Source organism: Cervus canadensis, chromosome 21 (genome assembly GCF_019320065.1).
Source record: "Cervus canadensis isolate Bull #8, Minnesota chromosome 21, ASM1932006v1, whole genome shotgun sequence".
NCBI lineage: Eukaryota > Metazoa > Chordata > Mammalia > Artiodactyla > Cervidae > Cervus > Cervus canadensis.
In genome coordinates this window covers 58,133,066-58,143,876 of record NC_057406.1, presented here as the reverse complement: position 1 = coordinate 58,143,876, position 10,811 = coordinate 58,133,066, and the positions used below count along the sequence as shown (strand labels likewise).

General features: G+C 47.6%; 1 protein-coding gene across 1 annotated transcript; it reads right to left on the bottom strand.

Annotated features, from left to right (window-relative positions):
- Positions 1–8,824: 8,824 nt before the first annotated feature.
- Positions 8,825–10,427, bottom strand: LOC122423204 (apolipoprotein L3-like; the record flags this gene model as incomplete). Its single annotated transcript, XM_043439933.1, has 1 exon — positions 8,825–10,427. A coding segment is annotated over one exon (870 nt), but the record flags the coding sequence as incomplete, so codon positions are not given.
- Positions 10,428–10,811: the final 384 nt, after the last annotated feature.

Here is a 10,811-nt window from a genome sequence, read left to right as displayed (position 1 = left end):
ATAGTGCTGCAATGAACATTGGGGTGCACGTGTCTCTTTCAGATCTGGTTTCCTCAGTGTGTATGCCCAGAAGTGGGATTACTGGGTCGTATGGCAGTTTTAATTCCAGTTTTTAAAGAAATCTCCACACTGTTCTCCATAGTGGCTGTACTAGTTTGCATTCCCACCAATAGTGTAAGAGGGTTCCCTTTTCTCCACACCCTCTCCAGCATTTATTGCTTGTAGACTTTTGGATAGCAGCCATCCTGACTGGTGTGAAATGGTACCTCATTGTGGTTGTGATTTGCATTTCTCTGATAATGAGTGATGTTGAGCATCTTTTCATGTGTTTGTTAGCCATCTGTATGTCTTCTTTGGAGAAATGTCTGTTTAGTTCTTTGGCCCATTTTTTAATTGGATCATTTATTTTTCTGGAATTGAGCTGCAGGAGTTGCTTGTACATTTTTGAGATTAGTCCTTTGTCTGTTCCTTTGTTTGCTATTATTTTCTCCCATTCTGAAGGCTGTCTTTTCACCGTGCTTATAGTTTCCTTTGTTGTGCAAAAACTTTTAAGTTTCATTAGGTCCCATTTGTTTATTTTTGCTTTTATTTCCAATATTCTGGGAGGTGGGTCATAGAGGATCTTGCTGTGATTTATGTCGGACAGTGTTTTGCCTATGTTCTCCTCTAGGACTTTTATAGTTTCTGGTATTACATTTAGATCTTTAATCCATTTTGAGTTTATTTTTGTGTATGGTGTTAGAAAGTGTTCTAGTTTCATTCTTTTACAAGTGGTTGACCAGCTTTCCCAGCACCACTTGTTAAAGAGTTTGTCTTTCTTCCATTGTATATTCTTGCCTCCTTTGTCAAAGATAAGGTGTCCATAGGTTCGTGGATTTATCTCTGGGCTTTCTATTCTGTTCCATTGATGTGTATTTCTGTCTTTGTCCCAGTACCATACTGTCTTGATGACTGTGGCTTTGTAGTATAGTCTGAAGTCAGGCAGGTTGATTCCTCCAGCTCCATTCTTCTTTCTCAAGAGTACTTTGGCTATTCGAGGTTTTTTGTATTTCCATACAAATTGTGAAATTATTTGTTCTAGTTCTGTGAAAAATACCGTTGGTAGCTTGGTAGGGATTGCACTGAATCTATAGATTGCTTTGGGTAGTATAGCCATTTTGACAATATTGATTCTTCTAATCCATGAACACGGTATATTCCTCCATCTATTTGTGTCCTCTTTGATTTCTTTCATCAGTGTTTTATAGTTTTATAAATTATAATGTTTATTATTTCAATAACCCTGAGGTGTGTACTATTGTATTCCTGTTTGAAGATAAGGAAACTGAAGCATAGATGTTATGTGATTTACCCAAGGTCAGAAATCTTGTTCATGGTAGACTGGGTTCCAATTCACTCTATGGGCTCAAGATCCCATACCTGGCCTCTCCTCAGTTCAGTTCAGTCCTTCAGTCCTGTCTGACTCTTTGCAACCCCATGGACTGCAGCATTCCAGGCTTCCCTGTTCATCACTAACTTCCAGAGATTGCTCAAACTCTTGTCCATCGAGTTGGTGATACCATCCAACCATTTCATCCTCTGTTGTCCCCTTCTCCTCCCACCTTCAGTCTTTCCTAGCATCATGGTCTTTTCCAATGAGTTAGTTCTTTGCATCAGGTGGTCAAAGTGTTAGAGCTTCAGCTTCAGCATAAGTCCTTCCAACGAATAATCAGGACTGATTTCCTTTAGGATTGACTGGTGTGAATTCCTTGCAATCCAAGTGACTCTCAAGAGTCTTCTCCAGCACCATAGTTTGAAAGAATCGGTTCTTCAGCACTCAGCCTTCTTTATGGTCCAACTCTCACATTCATTCATGACTACTGGAAAAACCATAGCTTTACTCAACGGACCTTTGTTGACAAAGTAATGTCTCTGCCTTTTAATATGCTGTCTATGTTGGTCATAGCTTTTCTTCCAAGGAGCAAACGTCTTTTAATTTCATGGCTGCAGTTACCATCTGCAGTGATTTTGGAGCCCAGGAAAATAAAGTCTGTCACCATTTCCATTATTTCCCCATCTATTTGCCATGAAGTGATGAGACCGGATGCCACGATCTTAGTTTTTTGAACGTTGAGTTTTAAGCCAGCTTTTTCACTCTCTTCTTTCACTTTCATCAAGAGGTTCTTTAGTTCTTCTTTGCTTTATGTCATAACGGTGGTGTTGTCTGCATATTTAAGGTTGTTGATACTTCTCCCGGCAATCTTGATTCCATCTTGCGGTTCAGCCAGCCCGGCATTTCTCATGATGTACTCTCATATAAGTTAAACAAGCAGGGTGACAATATACAGCCTTGATGTACTCCTTTCCCAATTTCGAACCAGTCTGTTGTTCCACGTCCAGATCTAGCTCTTGCTTCCTTACCTGCATACAGATTTCTCAGGAGGCAGGTCAGGTGGTCTGGTATTCCCATCTCTTGAAGAATTTTCCAGTTTGTTGTGATCTACACAGTCAAAAGCTTTAGTGTAGTCAATGAAGCAGGAGTAGATGTTTTCTGGAATTCTCTTGCTTTTTCTAGGATCCAATCAATGTTGTCAATTTGATCTCTGGTTCTTCTGCCTTTTCTAAACCCAGCTTGAACAACTGGAATTTCTCTGTTCACATACTGTTGAAGCCTAGCTTGGAGAATTTTGAGCATTACCTTGCTAGTGTGTGAGATGAGTGTAATTGTGTGGTAGTTTGAACATTAGTTGACATTGCCTTTCTTTCAGATTGGATTGAAAATTGACCTTTTCCAGTCCTGTGGCCACTGCTGAACTTTCCAAATTTGCTGGCATATTGAGTGCAGCACTTTGACAGCATCATCTTTAAGGATTTGAAATAGCTCAGCTGGAATTCCGTCACCTCCACTAGCTTTGTTTCTAGTGATGCTTCCTAAGGCCCACTTGACTTCACACTCCAAGATGTCTGGCTCTAGGTGAATGACCACACCATTGTGGTCATCTGGGTCATTAAGACCTTCTTTTTGTATAGTTCTTCTATGTGTTCTAGGCCAAAGGACTAGATCACCCCCAAAATCCCCTCCTTCTCTGGTCTCCAGTCACCTCTCAGGAGTCCACATCCTGAGCTGAGCCCACCTGAGGAGGTGCTGCCTTCCTCTGGTCTGTTCAGGGGCCCAGGTTTTGGGAGGAAGCCCTCAGACACACCTGCCCCACATCCAGGCTCTACCCCTGCTTAACCTGCTGCCTCGGCCATGATCTCACCTCTCTGAGCTTCCAGTTCCCTTCTTCTGTCAACTAGTGATATCATCCTTTTCTCAGACATTCATCCTGAGGATGGGGAGTTAGGCAGAGTCTTAACCCCCTGCTTACCCAGGAGTCTTCCTCTGCCTGAGTGTGAACAAGATCCAGTTATCTTCAGCTCTGCAGATGCAACCACCAGCTGTGCAAATCCTCAATAAACCACACACACCCTCTGGGTCCAGATATACACCAGAAAGGAAAAAGGTAAGTGAAAGCCCTCCTGTCTGAGTCACTCAGGCTTGACCACCCACCGGGCCCTACCCTGGGTTCTTGCCCCCTCCCTGTTGACCCATTAGAGAAACAAGTTCAGCACTGACATGCCAGGGCCTTCTTGGCTCAGCACATAATACTCGGGATCTGTGAAGGAAGACCTGCCACCAACAGACTGTGAGGCCCTTGGCAAATCACTCTCCTACAGCATGGGCTTCTTCCCAGCCCCTCCCTCTCTCCCCATTTCCCACTTGATACCCGCCTGCCTTGCTGACGTTGCTCTGGCCAATTGGGTAAAGGCTGCTGTCTAGGTCTTTGATCTATAAGAGGAGAGCTGGATGCTTATCCCATACCACACCCCACTCCCCACACCAGCACCCACCACTGGGCTCTGGAGCAAGGCCAAGACTGGGCGAGGATCCTGGAGTCAGGGTCTGTCCTGTTGCACTGTGAGCAGCCTTTTCCAGATACAGGGGAAGCAGGAGCTGGGGGTCTAGTGGAGAAGGGGTTGGGAAGGGGACAAGTTGGGGTCAGCAAAGGGGAAGTCATGAGTTAGACTTGTAGACAAACACAGAACCTCAGCCCTGAAGGATTCTCACATCTGGGTGTCTCTGTCCACGTACACTTCTACCAAAGTCGCAGTGGACATCGGGATTCGGGCAGCTTTACCTTAGGTAAATAGAGAAAAAGCTTTTTAAATTTTTTATGTTTAACAGGTAATGTAAAGTCAAGAGTGGGTTTAGCAGCCTTAGGAGACAGAGGAGCTAAGCAGCAGAGTTGAGCAGGGTGCAGCCACAGGCAGGAGAGCCGGCTAGGACTACATGTGGTTTGGAAGCAGGGCTGTGACAGAACAAGTCTCTTATCACCGATTGTCATTGACAGGGAGACGGGGCCCAGGCCAGCTCATCACTCATCTGTGTGTAAACACTTGGTAGATAGTTTGTGCAAGGGACACAACTTGCTGAAAAGAAGCAGTTTTAGTGTAAATACTGTCCTCTGCAGACTTAGCACAACACTGCTCAGTTAGGTTTAAGCCCCAGGAACAAGTCAACAGGAGGCTGTGTGCAGCTGGTGTGAAAGCGCCTCTGTGAATTGCAAGGTACCTTTGAGACATGGGAGCAGCAGCTTACAACCACCCAGTGCCGGGGCCTGCAGAGAAACTAGAAACCACCAGCAGAGGCCCTGCTGGGAGGGACTCAGGTCCTGGGTGGTCGGCACGTGCATGCAGCACAACCCCTGCCCGTCTCTCCCCACGTGGGACAGGACAGCAGGTGGCGACAGACAGCCGAGTGACCTGGGCTCCAAGAAGGCAGGTACACTGCCCCAGACCCAGGACATTTGTGCTACAGACACACCACATGCTTGCTTCACTTCCTCCTGGGACAGGACACCCTGTGTCCTCCCGAGCAATCAGCTCAACCTGGATGCAGGAAAGACGCTGGAAGCACACAGAGGCCCCATCCAGGACTGTCCTTCCCAGGCAGGGGTCAGGGCCACATTCCTGGACCCTGGGTCCAGCTTTCTCCTGTTCTCCGTGGGGGTGATACCACCTGCTCTCAGAGGGGCAGTGAGGATCCGATGAGGACCCAGGTGACGGTGCTGACACAGCGATGGCCCAGCCCAGGTTCCACAGGGTGAACTTCCCTGCAGGAAAGAGGAACAGGGAGTGAGATCCCAGTGAAGACTGGTGTCAGGGGAGCAATGTTCCTGGAGGTCAGGGCCCATTGCACCTCCCTGTTGCCTGTACATATGTAACATACATGCAGAACACTGAGAAAGGGGCTCAACAGAGCAGGAGAGGCACTGTCATTGCCCTGGGGCCCTTCAGCCCTGACATCACTGCAAGATGCAGCAGGTGGAGGTGATGCGTGTTTCTCCCCAGCTGGGGAAGTGAGCGGTGCCCTTGCTGTCGTGTGTGGGAAGCTTGGACCCAGAACAGGGTGAGGAGAGTCATTTCTGTTGGTCTGAGAAGAGGGCACATGTGCATCTAGGAAGCACTCAATCTGGAGCCTCTTGACCTGAGACTTTACCCCCAGGGTTCAGGGTCACTGTTACCCATTCATCTTCCTCATCCTCAGCCTGACCTACTGGTCCAAAAATATAGTCCCCGGACCCCAGCTATTCTGTGTCCTGAGAATTTGACACTGGGATTCCTGGTGCCGGGACCTAAGCCCCCTGCTTGCAGGGGCCTCCGGGGACAGACCGTGAGCTCCTGCAGGAGGACCTGTCCCGCTTCCTGTCCTTCCTGAACGGCGCCAGTTTGTGGGTTTCTTTCCTTTCTCTGACCTGCCCTGTTCCCCCAGCACCTCTTCTGTGTCACTTAGTCAGACTCAGTCTCTTGCTCAGAATCATAGGGCTCTCACCTGACCCATGGGTCACCGTGGAATTGCATCAACCACACACTGAGCTAAGTGGGGTCCAGCTCTAAGGGTTCAGGGAGACATGGGGGTGGACACTGAATGGCTCTGTACCTAGCGCCTGAATCCCTGCCCAGAAGTCTGTGCAGGATGGGCATTCTCCAGGAACTGATGAAGAACTGATGAAGGAATGAACTCCTATTTCTGAAGTTCAGGCAGGCGATGGCCATAACTGCTGATGGTTCGATCCCTGAGTCGATCCTTCTCCAGATCCCCTGGAGAAGGAACTGGCAACCCACTCCAGTATTCTTGACTGGAAAATCCCATGGATGGGAGAGGCCAGCAGGCTACAGTCCATAGGGTCACAAAGAATCAGACATGACTGAGTGACTTCACTTTGCTTTTTTTTTTCTCTCATATCTTCAGGAAGGAATGGAAGGGCCAGTTGAAGTCTCAGGGAACACTGGCTGAGAGGGAGTCAGAGTCAGAGTCAGAGGCGCTGAGGAAAGTCTTCCGAGGGAGGTTTGGACAAAAGTGTGGAGAAGGCTCTGCAGCACGTGGGGAGGGATGTAGGAGACGTCCTGGGATCTTTTCCAGGTCCCAGATCTCTGGCTTCCTGTCCTGGGCTCCAGGTGTGGGAGCCTGTTAGGTGCTCACATGCTCCACACATGGAAACACAGAGAGTCGGTGCCCCGTGAAGCAGACCCGTGGGGTGAGAGGAACACGCAGATGCCCCCCTCTCCTCCCTGGAGAGGAGGAGCCTGAGGCATCCCATGAAGGCTCCTCAGAAGGTCCAGGCAGGTGCATTCCCAGATAGGTGACCAGTCGGAACATGGCCTTGGGTGGACTTTCCCTCCATCTCTGCTCCCATCCCCCAACCCCTCAGTTCTGCTCCTGGGGATCGAGGGAGCCTGGCCCCCAGCTCTGACCTCAGGGGACCTCAGGCTCCTGCACGCTGCTTTGGTCTGCAATTAGACTTCGGCATCTGTGCTCAGAGTCACAGATAACCGTGCGGAGGTGAAAGCAGTTGCCGCTAAGGTCAATATTCTTATGGGTCATTCTAGGCTGTGCTGGACATAGACGGGTGGGGCAGGACAGTGCCCCAAGGTAAACACAGGAAGACTGGTCTGGAAGCTCCTGCAGGAGTCCTGGTGTGAGGCAGCCTGGGTGAGGTGTGTGCTGTCTCTCTCTGGCCCTCTGTTTATGGCTGACCGCCCTCCCTCACACCTGCACACAAGCCCTCTACTCTCAATCACCCTTGGGTGCCCCGTCTCCATCCTTGTGCTCGGGGCTCGAGGAGGAGTATCCCCACGCTCAGCCCAAGTCAGCTGACATGGTCTCCTCCGGGCATCTCACGGGGCATGCGGGGCTCCAGGGTCTGAGGGAAACGATTGGATTGGAGCCCAGCAGGAGGCGCTATGGAGGACGCGCTCTCTGAGATCCTGGGAGACAGGTTCATGGGGAAGGAGGTCAGGCCCTGGAGCCCAGGTGAACCCATCAGTCAAGGCAAGGAAGCCTCAGTGAATCAGCTCGTATTTATTGAACCAGAGTCTAGACAACACAAGGTGGAGAGAACCAGAGCAACCTGAAATATCTTCTCCAGCCTCACCCCCAGCTGAAGAAGAAAGCGAGGGTCAGAGTGTCGTGTCTGTTGGCCCCAGGCTGTTTCATCTCCTCACACACCGCAAAGTTCCTTGGCCTGTTTCTGCCTCCTTGTTTCATCCTTCTTTCTTTCTTTTTGTAATCAACCTCTGTTCCTACTGCACATTTGGATTTTCATGGAAACATCACCGGTCTCTCAGGGCACTCTGGACCCAAAGAGCACCTGGTGACTTGTCACCTGTTCCCCCCACTGTGCTGTCATCACCACCACTGTCACCAACATCATCACCATCATTGTCATCAAGAGTCACTGCCTGAAGATCTACATAGACAATTCTCCATGCAGACGTACAGATGGCCACAGGGACATGAAAACATACTCAACATCACTAATTATTAGAGAAATGCAAGTCAAACTACAATAAGTTATCTCCCCTACAGCAAGCAGAGGGGCCATCACCTACATCTACAATGCTCTGAGGCTGTGGATAAAAGGGAACCCTGCTCCACTGTTGGTGGGAATGTAAATTGGTATAACCGCTATAGAAGACTATTTGGAGTTTTCTTAAACAAATAAAAATAGAGCTACTGTGTGATTTAGCAATCCCACTTCTGGGCATATATCTAGAAAAAAATTAAAGCTCTAATTTGAAAAGATACATGTACCCTGATGTTCATAGCAGTACTATTCATAACAGCCAAGACATTATATTAACCTAAATGTCTGTTGACAGATTAATGAATAAAGTAAATGTGGTACATGTATACATACCATGGAATATTACTCAGCCATAAACGAGAATGAAATAGTATTATCTGCAACAATATGTATGGATCTAGAGATTACTATACTGAGTGAAGTAAGTCAGACAAAGACAAATATGTGACATTAACTTATATGTGGAATCCAGAAAATAGTACAAAAAACTTACTTACAGAATAGAAGCAGATTCATACACATAGAAAATGAACATTTTACCAAAATTTGGAGGGAATAGATAAATTAGGAGATGGGATTATCAGATACACACCAGATAAACAAGGGCCTGCCTACTGTAGTAGCATAGGAACAGTATTCCATATCTTGTAATAAACTATAATAAGCTATAATGGAAATGAATAAAAAAGAATATAGATATACACATGCTCAGATGTTCTGTCGTGTCTGACTCTTTGCAACCCCATGGACTGTAGCATGCCAGGCTCCACTGTCTATGGGATTTCCCAGACAAGACTATTGCAATGGGGTGTCATTTCCTACTCCAGGGAATCTTCCCTACCCAGGAATGAAACCTGTGTCTCCTGCTTAGCAGACACATTCTTTACCACCTGGGAAGCCCAGATAAATACATAGATACCTGTATGATTGAATCACTTTGCTGTATACCTGAAATTAACAGAATATTGTAAATCAATTATCCTTCAATAAAACAAACAAACAAAAGAAGTCACTGCCTTAGTAAGATACATCAGCTAGGGCTAAAGGTGAGTTGAGTTGGAGGAGAGGTCCAGAGACCACCAGCAGGGGAAGACTCTTCTTGCTGGGACATCATAGCCTGGGGAGGGCGATAGAGGAGCCCCTGCTCCTTCTGGATCCCAACAATCCTAACTCTCTGAATTTCTCCCGTTTTCACCCCATTCCTATACCTGGCCTCTCATAGTTAGTTCACCTGCCTCTCCCTTTATTCTGCCTCCAGGGTTATCATTAGGCCAAAGTAAGTGGCTTCTGATGGGAGGGGAGTTTGGGGGAAAATGGATGCATGTGTGTGTATGCCTGAGTCGCTTTGCATTTCACCTGAAACTATCACAACACTGTTAATCGGCTATACTCCAACACAAAGTAAAAAGTTCTTAGTATGAAAAAAAGTGGTTTCTCCCTGCCTCTCATTCTCCAGTGTCCCCTCCTCCCTTAATCCAGGCTCCAGGCCCCTTCCTTCTCTCTCCTCATCTATCACCTTCATTCATCCCTTCCCTGCTGTGTTCAACCACAGAAATGCCAAATTCCTAACACCCAGCTTCATTAATGTGATCTCCCTCTTTCCCTCTAACAAGGTACCTCTGCATGTTAGCCCCTCACGTGTCCCTGGACCCAGCACTACTCTGGGGGTGGCTAAATCAGGTCCTCCTGCAGATTCTCATAGATCTGGGTGAGCTCCTCCAACTTCCTCTGCAACTCCCATGCCCGCTGCCTCAGGCTTTCAGCTGCTACTGTCTTGGCACCATCGTGCAAGTGCTTTGACTCCTTCACCAGCAAGTCCACATCCACCAGAAGGAAGACACCTGCAGTGGCCAAACCCGCGATCGGGGCTCCTTTGGTTATTGTTAAAGCTGTGGCGTTGAAACCTCCCTCTATGTGCTGGATGGCTGGGACTGAGATCCACCCAGGGCTCACGTAGATGTTTGCATTGGGTGCAGAGTCAGGGTTGACATTGCCTGTCTCCATGGCATGGATGTTCATTTCAATGTATTGCATAGCTTCTGTGACTTTCTCTGTTCTGTCAACAATGTTGGGGTTGCTCTTGAGTACCTCTAGGAGAACCTTCCATTTCTTGACGACACTTGACATCATGTGACTGGCTTCGGTTTCTGCTGATGACTTCTTCACATGTTCGATGATACTGGTGGACACAGCCGCTGCTGCTCCCAGCCCTATCCCAGTGGCCAAGAGCACCACACTGGCCCCCGCTGTCAGGGGTGCCAGAGCCAGGCCAACAATGGTCAGAATACTAGACACAGCACCGGTGCTGTGGGCCATCACGTTGGAGATGGTACATCCCTTATGCACCTTGTCAACCTTGTCTGCGCGCTCGTGGAACTTGCCTATGAACTCCTCCAGCTGCCGTTTCACCCGAGGAAACTTAATCAGAAACCTCCTCCTGTCCAGTTCCTCTTTGGTGAGTCTTTCCTGGTCCTCCTCAACCAAGGTTCTTTTCAATTCCTTCAGATATTTGTGTAGTTCATTTGCGTCTTTCCTGTAACAATGAAGGTCAAGGGATTAGAAAGCCAATGTGCTTATGTGTAAAATTGGCTCCATAATATCTATTCTGCATAAATACAGATATGTTATTATCAATCAATTAGAGAAGAATTTTATAAATGTAAATTTTTCTCTTTCAACCTTAAACACTTCATACTTTATAGATGCTCCATTTTGACATAGCTAACTTGGAATAGGTAAACAAAAGTCACCTTAGGATACTGGCAAATTATGAGATGTATTTGAGAGAATTCCCAGGTGGTCCAGAGGTTACAACTCTGCACTCCCACTGCCGGCCTTGACTCGATACCTGGTTGGGGAATGAGGATCCCACAGGCCATATGGCTCAGCCACAGAAAAGGTATGTAATAAAGATGTCTCTCAGGT